The following is an 18,722-nucleotide window of genomic DNA, read 5'->3' as shown; positions in this document are numbered from 1 at the left end:
GTTCATTTCTTTCATAAGAGTGAGAGGGGTAACCCCGACGGGGTCTTCATGCCCCCATCACTCCCAGTCCCAGATCGTGGGTACCAGTGCAAGTGCACATAGGACAGGATGTACAGTGAGGCCTTGGGATGCAAGCCTGGGACCTTCTTGTGTGGGCCCTGCATTGCAGATCACTGCACTGCTGCTGCACTACTACCTGGCTCCCCTCTTTAGCTTTTGAACACAATGAGAAAAAAAAAAAAATTACCTTTCCAGGTAATCCAAATGCAAAGAGTCCAAGATCTTCATAAGATGTTACAGCTGTTAAAAGAAATGATCATTTTCACTTTTCACACAAAATTATTTGTGACCAAATCTTAAAAGGAAGAAAGTTATCCCACTACTATAAACTAAGCCCAGTATAATTCTTACAATTCAGGTCAATTGACGGGACACAGGGACTAGCAGATGGTATAATGTTTTTGCCACTGACTCCTACATAGTTGACCGCAGTTGAGTCCCAGACCCAGCGGCTTCAAACTCACAACAAGCACTTGTGCTTGTGTGCCCAAAATTCCAAGAGGAGAATGGAGGAGAAGGGATTGCAGTGAGGCCATCTTCCATAGGGGTGATATCTCACTTTCTGTCTCTGTCTCTCTTTCTCTCTGGCGAACACATACATCCTATAGCAAAAATGTCTTTTTAAACAAACACAAAAAAAGACTAAACACAAATGGGACCAGCAGATCACATAATAGTTACATTACTGGACTCCCTCATGGCCAACAGCAGTTCAAGTCCCAGACCCAGCAGCTTGAAAGTCACACAGGGTACATGTGCATAAGTGCCCCAAATACCAAGACAACAATGAAGAAGGGATTGCAGCACAGCCATCCCCCCACAGAGGGATTTTTTGCTTTCTGTCTGTCTTTCCAGTGAGTGCACTTGCCCTACAGAAAAAAATATCTCTAAAAACAGAAAGACTAGGGACCATCAGTTAGCGTAATGGCTATGTTGCTGGATTCCCATGTAGTCGACCGCAGTTCAAGTCTCGGACCCAGTGGCTTGAACTCATGCCGTGTGCGTGAGCGCCCAGGATCCCAAGAGAAGAATGGAGGAGAAGGGATTGTGGTGTGGCCATCCCCCCTGGGGGGTGATTTCTCGCTTTCTGTCTTTCTGTCTCTGGCTGTGTCTCTGGCAAGCACATGTGTCCTATAGCAAAAACCTCTCCAAAAAAGAAAAAAAAAAAAAGACTAGACACAAGTATGAGAAAAGAAAATTCTCCTTAATATCCTTTAATAAAGATGATAAGAAAGAAAGGACTTTCCTAGGTATTTTATGTAAAGGTCTCCGATGATTCTCTTCACCAAATCTTTCATTTTTGCCCCAAAACATTGTCCACAATGCTTATGACTTTCAGATGTATCTATAGAACATGTCTTTTTTCTTTCTTTTTTTACTACTCAGTAGTGATGTTTGTTATTTCCAAAGAATCACCAAGGAATCCAGCATATGGCATGTTGTTTAAGGCAGCTGGATTCCACAGGGCTGACTCCAGGGTTCAAATCCTGGACCTGCACCTGCATGTGTGCTTAAAATTCTGAGAGAAAAGTGAAGGAGAGGGGATTGCAGTCTGACCTTTCCCTCCACACACCCCCGCCAGGGGTGATTTCGCACTCCCATTCCCCATCTGACCCTCTCTGATAAGCACACATGGCAAAACTAAAAAAAAAAGAAAGAAAGAAAAAATAATCACCAAGGCTTCCTTTTATTATCTTTCTTTAATATCTAAATAAAGATTTTGTCAAGAAAGATTTTGTCTCTCAAACTGCATATATTAGTAATTATTTCCTGGTTTTAGAAAGCAAAAGTTTCTGATCAATATAAGGTAACCACAGTCAGCACACAGAATTAGTGTAATTTTGGTGACCAATTAAACAATCATCTACCCATCTAACAGCTGTTTTTATTTTAAGTTAATCTGTGTAGACTGATCATGAGTACATTTGTGATTTCTCCCAGATATTTTGAAATGTCAGAAATAGCTCAAATGCTCCCAATACTAATTTTACAAACTCCCTATACTTTAGATCTACCTCCCTTATAGCTACTGGTTGTTCAGGTTAAATTTAAAGGAGAAATAACCGCTTTTGAAGGAAACTTTTGAAAACTTATGACTGTAAGGATAGCATTCTCCTAGAATAGGTAGAGCTTAGCAGATTCTAAGGATGCCTAACAATCACCCAGACTGGATTAATCCAAATGGAGTAAGCACTGAAGAGCAGCAACCTCATTTCTCACTAAACAGTACTTGCATACACTGTCCACATGGAAGTTCCTTTACAACGGCTTCTGAAAACAGGAGATGTAAATAGAGAAAGTAGAAAAGTTGTATCATACTTTCTGAGATACTCACTTTTCCAGGTGCCTAGGATGATAATGAGTTCACAATAAAAACAATACTTTCATCTCATAATTAGTAGGGCAAATACTTTTCATCGTAAAACAGCATTAAATTACATTCTCATTTCACGTTTAGTAAGTGTGGTCATACAATAGATGAAAATTAACTGACTCATAAAAGAACTGAATTATGTCCTCAGCCTATATAGCTTCATGTTTTAACTAGCATTGCCACTATCTGTGTGAAGGGGTACTTTGAAAAGTGCTTAGCCTCTAGTGCGAACACAACACAGGCTGCAGATACTAAGCTTGGTAAGCAATACACCTCTTATCGAGGTATGATTTATCATTTCTTAATGCATTTTTTCTTTTGGACTGTGTAAACATTTGGGATCAAAATTTATTCAGCATATGCTAGCATGCTATGAAGAACCGGAAATAAATTATTCTGACTCCTTACTTGGCAAGATAGGTGAGGCTACAGAATCTAATTATTTTGCAAATTATTTAAGTTGTGGACCACAGCTAGGAGATTATCATGTAACTGAAGATTGCCACCTGGAATGGCCTGTGAGTCTTTCCTGGGATTCCCTTTCAGAATTACAAGAAAACAAAGTAATAAATCCCCATGTTTATTTCTAAGATAAACTTCAGTGCAATACACTCAACAAATTGTATCACACACTTTATATTTCAAGAAATTAGGATTTCCATCTTAACCTAAATTTCACATATTCACATTTTTTTGTTAATGCAGTTTTAATCTATCTTTTCAAGATATACAGTGATTTTCTTTCAGTTGCCACTATATTAACAAAACCTTTCTTGTACTTCATAACTAAAGACTTCCAGGTTTGTAAATTTAAGAATTTAGAAAGACCAGCAGATGGCATTGCTGGACTCCCACAAAGCTGACCATGGTTTGAGTCCTGGACCTGGTGGCTTAAAACTCAAACCAGATACGTGTGTGTGCATGCCCAAAGTCCCAAAAAGAGAGTGGAGCAGAAGGGATTACGGCATGGCCATGCCCCCTGGTGGGTGATTTCTCACTTTCTGTCTGTCTCTCTGGTAAGTGCGTATGCCCTAGAGCAAAAATCTCTCTTAAAAAAAAAAAATGTAGAAAACCATATATGGTCCTTCTATGTTATAACTATCAAGTCAGGAAAAAAAAAAAGGAAATCTGAAAAAATAAGGAATTTTACAAATTAAGAATACACCTTTATTATCAGAGTTGATCAAAGAACTTGGAAACTTTCTGGATGATACCGGTATTTTTTTTAAATGTATTTACATACTGCTAAATAGTGCACAAGAGCAATTTGGCTTTTAATTTGAGATATATAATTTGGTTATAATTAGAAATCTTTAAGCTTTTTTTGTAGGTTTTTAAAAGTGTGACTATATATACATATAACATAAAATTAACCATTTTCACCACTTTTAAGCGTACAGGTCAGTGGAATTAAGTACATTGGTGCTGTTGAGCAATCATCGCCACCATCCATTCACAGAACTCTTTTCATGTTGCAAAACTGAAATTCAGCATCCATTAAACAAGAGCTCCCACCCTCTACTCCCTCATCCCCTGGAAACAGCATTTGACTTTCTGTCTCTATGAATTTGACTACTCTAGGTGCCTCGTATAAATAGAACCTTTACATCTTAATAATAAAAGACTTTGATGATCATTTTATGGGAGGTATATTTTAGATATGTTTCAGAACATAAAATTAAAATGAAGAGTTACAAATCTAAGAAGAGAAATTTTTTTCTATGTGAAATGCCAACATCCTTTTTTAAGTACACATCTTATAGAGTAAATGTCATCACAAAAGTTAATAATTACTTTACTCAATATATACTTACTATTTTAATATTCTTTAATTTAACTGCTATTATATGTGGGCATGCTTTCTTAAATTTAACAGTTCAAAGTTTGGGTATACGTATTATACCAGAAAAGCTGTCTGAATATAAACGTCTATCTAATTTGACAACTGAGGTTATTTTGTTATATACAAGGGGTTTTAAAAAGTTCATGGAAAATGCATGATATGAAAAAACCCATGTATAAACTTAAAAATATTTTTGTACCAAAATAAACTTACACTGAAATTAATCTCCATGAACTTTCTCAAATTCCCTTGAATTATGTTATGTGAATCAAGTCTCCAGAGAATCTCTAATATGTCATTCTGAGGCATGATATTAAAGAAACATTATTCTTTAGTTAAATGTGTCTATTATTTTTTGTTTGTTTGTTTTTAAAGTCTCTTTCCTTCTTTTATGGTGATGGTGGGAGACAGGTACTCCTGACAGTGCCTTGTTATACCAGCCAGGATCGTAGGTGTCCACAGGCATGCCTAGCATGCTCTGGGATCCGAACGTGAGCCTTCCATGAGGCTTCAGTGTCCGACAATAGTGCTTTACCACCCGTGCACTCCCAGAGACAGAGAGGAGGGCAGAAAGCACCCCTCCCCAATGAGGTGTGGCCATGCTGCAATCTCTTCATTTCTCCATCCTGTTGGGATCTGGGGCATGCACACACACATCTGAAGCATGTTTTTCAAACTGCCAGGGTCAGGATTTGAGCCAGGCAGTCTACCATGTGGGATCCGGCCCCCTTAACCACTTAGGCTACAAGGCCAGTTCCCATCTATTCCTTCTACAGAAAACCTTTCCTTTCAAGAGTTTAAAGTAGGCTTTCCGAGCGTCACATATGGAAATATATCAAATATCTGCTTTTTAAATGATCTAATTTGCACCAGTTTCTCAGTCAATATGCAAGTTATCAAAGTAATACTTATCAAAAGTTAAACTATAGTATGTTTTATTTTATTTATTTATTTTTTTGGAGAGGTTTTTGCTATAGGGTGCATGTGTTCGCCAAAAAGACAGAGAGAGAGAGAGAGATAGAAAGCAAGAAATCACCTCCCGGGGGGATGGTCATGCCACAATTCCTTCTCCATTCTCCTCTCAGGATCCTGGGCATGCACGCACATGCGCCCGGTGTGAGTTTAAACCACCGGGTCCGGGACTCGAACCACAGTCAACTACATGAGAGTTCAGCGACATAGCCATTACACTAATGGCTGGTCCCGAGTATGCTTTATTTTATTTTTAGAGAGATTTTTGCTATAGGACACGTGCACTCGCCAGACAGAGAGAGGAATCACCCCCCCCCCCCAGGGGGAATGGCCGTGCCACAATCCCTTCTCTTCCATTCTCCCCCTGGAACTCTAGGCATGTACGCTCACATGACCGGTGTGTTTCAAGCCGCCAGGTCCAGGACTCGAATCGTGGTGGGCCCTGTGGGAGTTCAGTACCCTAACTGCTATGCCACCTGCTGGTCCCAGTTTGCTTTATTTTAAAACACCTGAAAATATATAGCTTTTACATGCAGTAAATATGAAAATCAAATATCCTCACTAGAAGCAAAAATCATAATATTTAAAGGTTCCAAAATAATTAGTGTTTTAATTACCTATATTTAAATAAAATATGCATTTATTCTTAATTTAAAAAATTAAAACACAGGGGGCTATTAGATGGTGTGGTAGTTAAGGCACTGGATTCCCACATGGCCAACCATGGTTCTAGTCCTGGGCCTGGTGGCTCGCTTTCTCTTTCTCTTGTCAAATTAAAAATTAAAACAAATTAATCTTAAAATTAAAACACAACCTTTATTGTTCCAGGAAATACAATTATACTAACAGTTTACATGCAATTTCTGACAATAGAGGCATTTATTTTAGCAATCTCAAATTTGCTCTCTGTCCTTCTTTTTTGTTTATCTTATAAAAATATGTCTATAAACCACAAACTCCCAAACTGAGAGTGAAAAAGTGTTCGGCTTTTAAATGGAGACTAAGTACAGTGCTCGAAGCCTAATTCTAGCTTTCCAGTCAGCATGTCTGGCTAGTCATTCAGCTCTGTCACTGTCATCAGACCTCTTTTATGCTACAAAAATTAGAAGCACTTTCCCATGCCTGAGACATGAATATGAATAATGGCTTCTGCCTTAACACTCATCCTTCACTAAAATAAAATATGTATATAGTCAGCCAAATGCTTTATTTCCACATACTCACTTTTTAATGTTTTTCAGGAGTATCTTAACACATAAACCAAACCATCACCAGTGAAACACTTTTAAAGTTATGTTACATCATCTGGGTGATTTCTTAAAATGCTGGTAACAGTGTAAACTGGTACTGATTGCTAGAATGAATATGAACAATGAACCTTTAAAATATTTAAACCATTAAACCCCTGGGAGTTTTTACCTTAAGAAATAAGGCTAAAATCAGAGAGATCATTTAAGTAAGGATATTCGCCACAACACTATTTATACTAGAATAATAAAACTTCTAGAAAGGCTCAATGATGAGAAGGTGATTAAGTAAATTATTTTAGGTATGCCTGACAGAAAAATATGTACTTACTAAAACCTATGTTTATAATATCATGAAAAATGCCAAAATTGCTTTGAGTGAAAAAAACAGGATTCAATTATGATCTGTAATGCAAAATGTATAAAAGGGGTGGAATGAACTATACAAAATGGAAATAATGATTATTTAGACTTCTTTCTTTTTTCTTCCTTTTTTTGGGAGAGGGCTTCAAATACTCTATAGTGACCACCATGAGGGTGGTAGACAATTTTTAAAATATGCATTTCTTCTACCAAGTATCAGATAGGTTTTGTTTATTTGTCTTTTTAGAGAGCTTTTTGCTCTAGGGTACGTGTGCTTACAGGAGAGACAGAGAGAGACAGGAAGCGAGAAATTACCTCCCGGGGGAATGGCCATGCCGCAATCTCCTATCCTCCATTTCTCTCTCAGGATTTTGGACACACATGTACACGTACCTGGTGTGAGTTTTAAGCTGCCAAGTCCAGGACTTGAACTGCAGACAACTACGTAGGAGTCCAGTGAAGAAACCATTATGCCATCTGCTGGTCTCAATATCTGATAGGTATTATTTAAGCTGTTATTTTCATTTTCTCTAGTGTTTAGTAACTGAAGTCATCAACTGGTTTACTACAATGGGATATTTTTTCAGCTCTTTCATATGACTAACTCCTTTTGAAGGATGTTTTGAAAGATACGAAAATAAGATATGGTGATGATCGGTCATAGTAACAACATATTCCTACAGAATAGGACAACATTAATTACAGAAATCATGAAATTAATTCAGTCTTTTACAGGAATTCATGCAAGCGGAGGTTGGCACAACCCTTCTTAAATAAATTACTGAAAGTGATCATTAGCAATCTATTTTAGGAAATAATTTTTAATATTAAAGAAATCAATGCCATGTTTTGAGGGAACTGAAAGGCTATAAATCTCAATCAAGTAAACTGGGGGAAAATTTCTTCTTTAATGTACCATCAAGGCACACTTTAGTGCTATTTTGGCTAGACCAAGAGTTTGGCCTCCACAGGAATCGTTTGGAAAGCTGCTTCCCATGAAATAATGGAATATTTCCAAGTAGTTACTGCAGTGTTCTGTCTGCTTTGCATTTTATCCTCAATGAAACAGGACAATTATTAAATTTCGGTTACAGTACAAAGCCCAAGTTTCAGCAGCAGCAATATTATCTTTGGATCTGGACTAGGGGACATGAGTTATTCAAATACAGCTCAACTCTCAGAAAGTTAGCCATTTGGCAAGTATTTTTATTTTCAAATTCTTTTCTTTCTTATGTTTTCCAACATTTTCTTCTCACCTTTTTTCTCTCCAATAGTGTCCATGCAGGTCATTCTTTTTTTTTTTTTTTTTGAGTATTACTATCGAATTTTATAACCACTTCTGATCTTTCCTAATAAGTATTTAGATGTTAATGCAGCAACTGTATGTGAAAGAATTTCAGAGCACTCTGAATACTAGAAACAATCAGTTGGTCAAGTGGCAACAGAGGCTGTGACACTGCATGTATAGAGAGGGTTCTGGGATGTTAATACACTACCTAGCTCTGCAGTGAGTAATATTTACATTGTCATATCCTATATATCTCGTCATCATATCTCATCATTGTTTTGGGTTTTTTTTTTTGGTGGTTGTTTAGTATACAAAGTATTCAAAAAGTTCATGGAGAAATGGAATTAGATCATGAATTAATTTTGGTGAAAAGGAAAACTGAAATCCACGAATAATTATTACATAACATACATTTTTCATCAATTTGTTTCTCTGATTTATTTATTTTTTTCTTTTTGATAGAGAGAATGTCCATGAGAGAAAGAGAGAAACACCTTTGATAGGGTCTTGTCACACCATAATCCCCTTTCTGAAACTCTTCAGCTTTTCAGAATCTTGAGTGTCTATACACATGCCAGCATGTTTCCAGGCTGACCTAGGGAACATGGATCAGCCATTTGGATTTCAGCAACGCAGTCAAGCACACTATGGACTGTGTCACATAGACTTATCCCTTTCCCCCTTTAATTGCCAGAGGACACATGTGCTTATCAGAGAGAGAGTGAGAGAAAGCACCCTCCAATTGGGCATGGCCATGACCCAATCTCTTTTTCTCCACTTCTCCATCCTATCAGGATCTTGAGCACACAAGAACACATGCCTGGCATATGCTTTAGGCTGATGAGACCAGGACAGGCGAACTATGGTTGGTCATGCAGAATTGAGCTCCTAATACATAGCACCCAAACGTTGTGCTATGGGGTCAGCCCCCTCCATGAACTTTTTAAAAACCACCTCATGTATCTTTCACATTAAAGGTCTTCCTGAGTGCTTGGCTTCATGGTTTAGCGGTTAAGAGAGTTGGATCCTACATGACAAACTAGGGTTCAAATTTAAGCCCCAGCACCTTGCAAAACATGTCAGATATATGTACATACATGCCCCAAATCCTGACAGAATGGAGAAATGGAGAAGGGGCTGCAACATAACCATGCCCCATTCAAGGGTGCTTTTTCCCTTCACCACCCCTCAGTTTCTGTCTCTGATGAGTACATATGCCCTTTGGGAGGGTGAAAAAGGTTTTTCTGAAATGTCTGGTGAGACTACGGTATCTCTTAACATAAGTGTGAGTCACTAAAAGGCTAAATGAGTTATTAAGTGGTAGGCTTAATTATACGATGATCAAACAGGAGGGACCCAATTCTTTCTTAGAGGGCCCTCAGCTATTTGTAGCAGCTGTAAGTCTTCCCTTGGGCAGGATAAATTCTGAAGAAAGAACTGCTCTAATCCTCAAGTGAGAGTAGGTTTACTGCAGGTAGTCTCAACTCAGAACTACTAACTGGAACTCTCCTGTTTAATCTCCCTATTTTCAAAAAGATGACCCTTTACTATACCTAATATGTAGGAATCCAGAGTCCTTTGTTTTACATTCTCCAGAGAAGAAACTTAATGGATTTCTATAATGGTAGAGAAATGATAGCACAGTATAGATGAAAGCAGACTCTGGGGGCTGTTCACTCAAACATCAGCTCTTGTATCTAAATACCTCTGTAACCTTAAGCAAACGACTTAGTCTCTCAGTGCCTCGGTTTCCTTATCGCCAAAGTGGATTTAATAATATCTATCTTGTGTTGTTGTTAGGAGATTAGTAAGTACATGCAAATTTTTTAAAATGGCACCGAGCACACAGTAAGCTCAATACATTTTGTCTTTAAAGGAAAAAAAAAAAGTCTGACTGACACAGAGAACAACATTATTGCTTTTCTCACATCATACTTGGTCCCCAGACAAATGTATATTCACTGAATGGAATGCAGGCTGGATTGTCAGAACTATTTAAACAGTTGTTTTCTTCATATTTTTTTTACAGTTTTGCCAGAGGGCATGTGTACTTGTAAGAGAGAGGGGTGTTGGGGGTAGGAGTGAGAAACCACACCCCTCTGTGAGAAAAGCAACCCCTTCTTCTCCATCTCTCCCTCATTTAAGGATTTTAGGTATGCATATATATATATATATATATGCACATGTGCCTGGCAGGTTTTTCTTTTGATTTTTTTCTTTTATTTTTAAGAGTTATTTTATATAATTTTCTTTATCATTATTTTAATTTGACCAGAGAGAAGGCAAAGAGACAGAGACAGAGAAAGGAAAGTGAGAAAGCAAGCCGCCAGGTCTGGGACTCAAACCGCAGTCAGCCATGTGGGAGTTCAGTGCCTCAACCACCACTCTACCTGCCGGCCCCAACCTGACACATTTTTCAAGCCACCAGGTCCAGGATTCAAACTGCAGTCAACCACGTGGAATCCAGCTGCTTTAACCATCACATTACCGGCTGACCCTCTCCCTCCTCTTGAATTCATATAATTTAAATGCATGCTGTTATTTAACTCCCTTGTAATTTTGGGGGGAGATTATGTTCTAAGTATACAGTAGCAGTAAGGAAGGAGAACGAGGCCTGAGAAATATTCACAAAACTGATTAATAATTGGATCAACACATGAGGTGAGGTAGCTGTCAACTGGGTGGTACCAGTTACTGAGGTAAAGATACAGGAAGAAAAGCACATTGGAGGTATCAGAGATGAAAGAAAAATTTTAATTTTAAGTACATTGAGCTCACAATGCCTCTGAGAAATCCAAAAGGAAAGGTCCAATGGTAGCTGATAGGTGTATCTAAAACCTGAAATGGAATCATCAGTCCATGCTTGGTAATTGAGCTCTGAAAGTTTATGGTGTTATTCAGAGACTATATGGTATAAGGATAAACAAAGACAAGAATTCTGATGGAGCAAAGGCTGCTGGTTGTCTTTTCCTCTCTGAGTACCAGAATCATGTCTTTCAGGTGAGCCCAGATGACACCCTTAAAGAAAACTACATTTTCCAGGTCTCCCTTTAACTGAGTACTGGGAACAGGAAGTAAGGGGGAGTCTAGAGTGAGATTTAATGTAGAGGTACCAGTACCTTATATGCCACTTCAGCTCCCAAGAAAAAAAATTTTTTCCCCTATTCTGCCAGAGGGTACATGCACTTGCCAGAGAAAGGGAGGGAGAAAGCACCCACCACCGGGGTACGGTCATGCCACAATCTCTTCTCCTCCCTTTCTCCATCCTGTAGGGATTTGAGGCAAAAATGCACATGCCTAGAGTGTTTTTCAAGCCACGAGGGCTGAGATTTGAACCATGTGATCGGGCATGTGAGATCTGGTTCCCTTAATCTCTGAATCCTGGGAATGGCTCCCAAGAAAATTATTTTTTCTTTTCAAAGATTTAATTAATTTTTTAAAATTTTCTATTACTGTTTTTAAATTTTGCTATAGGGCACGTGAATTTACCAGAGAGCAAAAGAGAGAAAGTGAGAAAGTAAGCCATCAGGTCCAGGGCATGAAGGAGTTGACTAGGTGAGAATCCAAAGCCTTAACCACCATGCCACCTGCTGGCCCCAGCCCAAGAAAATTCTTTATTGACCCCAAATTCCATAAAAAATCTCAAATAGAAGGATTTCATGTGAAGAAATTCTTTACACTGATAAAAATTTACTTTTTATTTTTAAGCAAACAAATGCAGAACTTATTTTGTAAAGACTTAATGTTAGCTCTTTCTCTGACCAATGAATCCAATCTGAATATAATGCTTCTTTATGACAATCATACAAATTGGTGTGTGTGTTGAAGGAAAAATTAGCTGCATGTTGTTATCTAGTCTTTATATAAGTATGTGTATATATAAAAAAAGCCTACCTCCACAGAAAATTTTACAGTCACTGAAGGAATTCAATCAATGGAAGACAGATTCATCAGTGTGTATGAAGAGCAATGAAGAAGTTAATTGATGGAGCCAAGTAATCTACAGAAATCATAGAAAAAGAGAAAAGAGAAAGTTTCATTTCATATGGTCCGGAGTTACAGAAAAGAATAAAAGGCAGTATCAGAATGTTAAAGCTATATATAGATGAACTGAAGGAGGGGGAAAAATTAACATTGTTTAGAAATTCCCATAAATTAGATACTCTTAAATAATTATAGCTAATAAAACACTTTATTTAATGAAAACATTAACGGCCAGAGTTGACTACTATAGAATTCATGAAAAGACTGCTAAGATGTTACATAAACTATCACAATTAAGTAAAAATAAGTTTTTTACATAAAGAGGCAAAATTTCAAAATATGTAATTTTCCAGTCAAGCTGCAGCAGGAGTCACAAATATATTTATCTAAAGCTATTATTTCTGAATTCAAGATGTAGTTATGCTTAAATTGTTATTTGGAGATTAATATTTGCATTATTTCTTAGTATTTTCATCTATCTATACACTCACCCAAACCCCGTGAGAGCAGAGGCAAACATATGTAGGCTAGAGGCCAAAAACACACAAGTGACAGCTATGATCTATGGATCCTAAGCTGATTTTGCATAAATATCACCTAAGGACTCATTAAAAACACATTCCTGATTTCTACCTCAGATTTTTGGAATTAGAATGCCTATGGTTTAGAAATTTTTGTTTATGAAGAGATTAAGTATTTGGATATATACACACGTCTTTGAAAAACAAACTAGAGCAATGGTTTTAGAACTATGTTCTGAAGGAGATGAACATTCTCAAGTGGACTCCTTTCACCTGTTCAGCCCAGAATAATCCCATTTTTATCTATTTTTTTGTATGTATTCTGCTGCTTTTTTTTTTTTTTTAAGAGGTTTTTGCCTTAAGGTATGTGTGCTCATGGGGAAGTGTGTGTTGGGGGAAGACAGACACAGTGAAAGGGAAAGTGAGAAAGCACCGCCCTGGGGGGATGGCCAAGTAACAATCCCTTCTCCTCCATTCTCCTCCTGGGGTCTTGGGCACGCGCGCACACAGACACAGACACACACACACACACCCCTGGTGTGAATTTCAAGGCACCAAGACTTGAACTATGGTCGGCCATGTGGGAGTCCAGTCCACTATGCCATCTGCTGGCCAGCCGCATGGGTTTTCAAATTTTAATTGTCAGAGTGTCTGGGTGCTTGCCAGAGAAGGGGGTGGAGCAAAAGGAGAAAGAAAGTACATCCCAATGGGGTGTGGTCATGCTGTAGTTCCTTCTCCATTTCTCCATCTTGTCTAAATTTTAGGCATGCAAACCACACACCTGGCAGATCAGAACCAAGGCTGATAATCAGGGATCCATCTCCCTTAACCAGAAGCCTATGAAGCCAGCTATTCTGCTTCTTAAAGTCTAAAAAATTGCAAGGCCAGATACAGCAAAGTAAACCAATCCACGTAGGAATTATAATAATGGTTTTGACATAAAAATTTACTTATCTCTATCTTATCTTTTATCCAAAGGTAAAAGTGATTAGAACAGATAAAAAAACTAGGATTGATAGAATAGCTGTTAATGCCAAAAGGAAATCCACATAAAAGCAGTTCTGTGATTCATACACTGTAATTTATTACAACTTAAAAGAATTTATTCAATACATGACTAAGTTGTGTAATAAACTTTCAAGTATTAAAAAAATATGTACATACAGATTACCTGTACATACATCTGTCACTTAGAAAAAAGTACTTTATCTTAGGCTTGCAAGTAAAAAATACAAAATGTTATCTAAATAAATACAAACCTCTGTGACTCGCCTCTTAAGATCCTAATTCTGCCACCCCCTCCTGCTCCCTGTAGCTAGAAGATAGTTGGGGTGGGGGGTAGGGATGGCAATAGCCGATTTTGGAAAGGGGGCTCTCCTTAAGGAAATGATCACCCAAGGGTTTTCATACGATCAGTATGAACATTTGCCTATTGCTTCCTCATAAGCATAGTCTGGATCCTTTGGACACCTTTGAGGTGCCTCCCTTAACCAATTCTAATCCATTAAGACTACACTGTGGATTGTGAAGCGAGGCTGTAATGTTAGCTCTCTCCTGCCCTCCGGTCCTTGGCTATTTCCTCATAGGATTGTGTCTATATATCCTGTAGTCTTTTGAAATTTCCCTTTTTGCTCTACCTAATAATAATGTATACCTGCTGGAAATTAGATTTGAGATAATCAATCCTATATGTCAATACAAACTAAACTTGAAGGACTGCTTCATCAAATGAAATAGCACTTTTACTGTTTAAAAGTACTTTTACTCACCTGTCTGAATACACATACTAAGCAGGAGATGGACTGAGTAAGAGGCCAGGAAAGCAACTAACAGCAGCAAGAAGCTAGAATATAAAAAAACACACATGGTCAGGTCCCCCTAAAAGTTTCTCTGTTTTATTTTTTATTTTATTTATTTATTTATTTTTGGAGATGTTTTTGCTATAGGGTGCGTGCGCTCGCCAGACAGACAGAGAGAAACATAGAGACAGAAAGCGAAAAATCACCCCCCAGGGAGGATGGTCACGCTGCAATCCCTTCTCCTCCATTCTCCTCTCGGGATCTTGGGCACACACGCACATGCGCCCAGCGTGAGTTTAAGCCACCGGGTCCAGGACGCAAACTGTGGTCGACTGACTTCGTGGGAGTCCAGTGACTTCGCCATTATGCTAACTGCTGGTTCCCAGTTTCTCTGTTTTATCATCTCTCATTACAAAAACAAATTTCTTCAGATTCAAATTGTTCACAGGGACTATCTCTGAGTAGCTGAATTATGGTCACTGAAGAACTTAAGAAGATAGTTCATGTAATTGCCAAACTTTATTTAAATGAAAATGTACTGTTTTTTAAATTTAAAAAAAAAATGGAAACCAGAAACAAACTTTATTTTTAATTTGCTAGAAAGTATATGTGGGAGAGGAGAGAGGGTAAGTGAGAAAGCACCCTTCATGGGAGAAAGTCATGCTGTAATCCCTCCTCCTCCACTCTCTTCTTGAGCTTTTGGGCATGCACGCATCACATGTCTAGCATGTTTTGCAAGTTCCCGGGTCTAGAATTTATACCATGCAGTCAGCCATGTGGGATCTAGCCACCTTACCACTACTGGTTGGCCCCAAACTTGATTTAAAATACAGACTTCCTCATTTTGCATTCTTGTCTGCTGACTGCTGGCTCAGCCATTCCATTATCTCATATTTCCCTTCTGTGTCTATTTTTTCCTATTCTTAGTCTAAACAGAAGTTTTAGTTAGAAGATTTTATCTTCTTTTTCCTTCCCTTCCTCCTTCCCACCTCAGTGGTGTGGCTCTCCTTGCCATACCTTCACTAATAACATAAAGAATGTATTTTCTAGTATCTGTTAAACACTACTTGTTCTCCAAATTAAACCACACCAAACCATGCAGTTAACATAGTTCAATAACATGATTTAAAATATGTATAAACAATGATTGGGGTCCTCTCACTAGCAATGTGAAAAGAAACAGCATGCATAACTTAGTCTCAAGAAAATACTGATGGAACCAGCAGTTGGCACAAGGGCTATGTCTCTGGACTCCCATGTAGTTGATTCCGGCTCGAGTCCCAGACCCAGTGACTTAAAACTCATGCTGAGCATTGTGTGCGTGTGTGCCCAAGATCCCAAGAGGAAAATGGAGGAGAATGAAGGAGAAGGGATTGCGGCATGGCCATATCCCCTGGGAGGTAATTTCTTTCTTTCTGTCTGTCTCTCTCTGTATTTCTGATGAGCACACGTGCCCTATAGGAAAAACCTCTCCAAAAATAAAATACTGACTGGACAAATTCTAACTGTAAAGCTGTCCCCAGTGGATTCTCCAATTAGCTAAAGAACTCCTAGTTTTGTTGTCCACTTAATACTTGCTAATAAATAGCAAAATTGAGAAGTGTAAGGATATATATCATTAAACTGACATCAGAGACCTCACAAAGTAATAGTTTAACATCATCATCAAAAAAAAAAAACCATTTGATACAATTAAATGAGACCTCGTTCACTAGTATACTTCTACATCAGGAGTTTTTAACCCCTGGGCCATGGTACTGCAGTTTAGGAATGGGACTACACAGCAGGAGGTGAGCAGCAGTCAAAGGACAAAGTGAGCAAAGCTTCCTCTGTATTTGCAGTCAATCTCCATTGCTCACATTATCACCTGAGCTCCACCTTCTGTCAGGTCAGCATTAGCATTAGATTCTCATAGGAGCCCCAAGATGAGACCATCTCCTTGCAGGAAAACAAGCTCAGAGTTCCCACTCAGTTTGCACTATGGCTAGCTGCATAATTATGTCAATATATTACAATGTAATAATAATAGAAATGAAGTACACAATAAATGTAATATACTCAAATCATCCTGATACCTCCCCCCCATCCTCCTCACCTCAAGCAGAAAAACTGTCTTCCACCAAACCAGTCCTTGGTGCCAAAAAGGCTGGGGACCATGATCTATATGAAAGACTCTGGTGATAAAACATAATTCCTCTAATTATGTCCTGCCTAAGGTGTCACATATGGTTCTAATGTTTTAAAATGATGAAATGATACATCCCATAATAAAAAGCAAGCTGGGTTACTTAAAAGTTGATTTCTTCATCAAAATATTTGGAATAAAAGCAGAAAGTAAACCCAAATGAGACTTCCTATGTATTTTAAATTTCCTGGTAAAATAGGTCTGCTTCTACTGACAAACAAAAAGTGTTCATTCATTCTAGTAGGCATAGTGCTAGAAGATGCTAAGGATAAAGCCCAATTCTTAAGGATTTCATAGTTTAATGCGGAGAACAGACTGCAAACGAATCATTACGATATAGATTCTGTTTGCTAACTGCTTGCAAACAGGAAGTATTTCTATTCCACCTTTGCAAATTGCCTGCAGGGAAATGTTACAAGCTGGACTGCACTGTTTTGAGATTCTTAAGTTTTCCCTGGTCTGCAACATCAGTGAGGCAAACTATATAACCCCTGTAACTTCTACAAGCCGGCCCCAGTATGAGCTCTGCTGGGACCACTGGTGATATAAACCTGAGTTCTTTCTTCGTGGCGCTCCATTACTCAGTAGTCTGTTTTCTGCAACAATTATAGCACATTATAGTATCAAAATGAGTATGTAAAGTATTATGGAAGCACAGAAAAGCTAGAGTGTCTTCTCCTCTGGTCAAGCTGTCCTACAAACCAAGCGTAGAAAGTTAAAAAAGAATAGGCATGGAACACACACATGGCCTCAGAAAGTACTGTAAAGTAAGTGTTCTTTATCCAAAATATTTGGGATCAGAGGAGTTTCAGATTTTAATGAACGGATTGTTAATTATTTTTGTTTTGTATTTTAAAATATTTATATATATAAAAATGAGATTATCTTGGAAATAGGATACGATTTTGAACACATTCACTTAGTGTCTCATATATACTTAATACACACAGTCTGAAGGTAGCTTTATGCATTTTTAGTTGCAGCGTTTTGACCGAGACCTGTCACATGAGGTCAAGTGGGAAATTCTCATTTGTGGTATCACAACAGCACTCAAAACCTTTTGGATTTTGAAGTATTTTGTATTTCAGAGTTTTGGTTTAGGAATAATCTTAATAATAGGAAGGGAGAAGGAGACAAGGAATGAAAAGATTACGTGTTTTATTTATACTCAGGAAATTACTATTTATAGTCCATTTGCATGGCTGATATACTTTGGCCAATGTGACACAATGCCATTTTTTTTTTTTAGGGTTTTTTTTGCCTAGGGGTGTGTATGCTTGCCAGACATAGTGACAGTGAGAGGAAAAGTGAGAAATTAGCCCCCCAGAAGGATGGTCACACCTGCAATCCCTTCTCTTCCATTCTCCTCCCAGGATCTCAGGTAGGGGTGTGCGCTCACCAGAAAGGCAGAAAGCGAGCATGCATGCACATGCGCCCGGAGTGAGTTTAAGCCACCAGGTCCGGGACTTGAACCACAGTAGACTACACAGGAGTCCAGCGACGTAGCCATTACGTCAACTACCCTGTGTGAGTTTCAAGCCACTGGGTCTGAGATTCAAATCACTGTCGGCCATGTGGGAATCCAATGGCATAAACGCTATGCGATCTGCTGGCCCCCAAATAAGCCACTTTTTAAGGTTAAAAACAAGTGTGGCTCAAGTCCCCGTTTTAAAGTTTAGCCATACTTTTGGATTAAAAAAGAAAAAAAACTATTTAGCATCCTTCCAAGCCAAAATAATGGCCTAAAGCCAAAATAATGATGAAAAGAAAAATTGCTAAAACACCAAAAGTAATGTAACTAGAAACTGTATTAACATCAGCTCCTGAAACCTATCCCTTTGCTTCTCAGTGTACTATCAGAATGGAATTAATAATATAAAATATTTTAAAAACTCACCTAAATCCAAGGATACCGGTGTTAGCCATAACGTAAGCTAAGCCAAGGATGCCACTTCCCATGATGGCATTCATCAGATTAAATACTGAGAAACCAAATGAAACACCTGGGGATCCCTGTCTGTTAAGTTCCTGTAAGCACACAAATTTAACAGTATTAAACGTTTGGATAATGATGTTCGAATTATAT

The 18,722-nt window shown here is 38.2% G+C and overlaps 1 protein-coding gene across 1 annotated transcript in view; it reads right to left on the bottom strand.

Moving 5' to 3' along the window:
• SLC38A6 (solute carrier family 38 member 6) overlaps window positions 1-18,722 on the bottom strand; it is a 64,659-nt gene that overhangs the window by 44,589 nt on the left and 1,348 nt on the right. Inside the window, exons 2-4 of the mRNA XM_006161768.3 lie at window positions 18,534-18,664; window positions 14,422-14,495; window positions 248-300 (exon numbers count right to left, since the gene is read on the bottom strand). Of these exons, the coding sequence (XP_006161830.2) occupies window positions 248-300; window positions 14,422-14,495; window positions 18,534-18,664 (258 nt within the window). The remainder of the gene's footprint in view (window positions 1-247; window positions 301-14,421; window positions 14,496-18,533; window positions 18,665-18,722) is intronic.

Source organism: Tupaia chinensis, unplaced genomic scaffold (assembly GCF_000334495.1).
Source record: "Tupaia chinensis unplaced genomic scaffold, TupChi_1.0 Scaffold138921_1, whole genome shotgun sequence".
NCBI lineage: Eukaryota > Metazoa > Chordata > Mammalia > Scandentia > Tupaiidae > Tupaia > Tupaia belangeri.
This window is presented reverse-complemented; position numbering and strand designations above follow the sequence as displayed.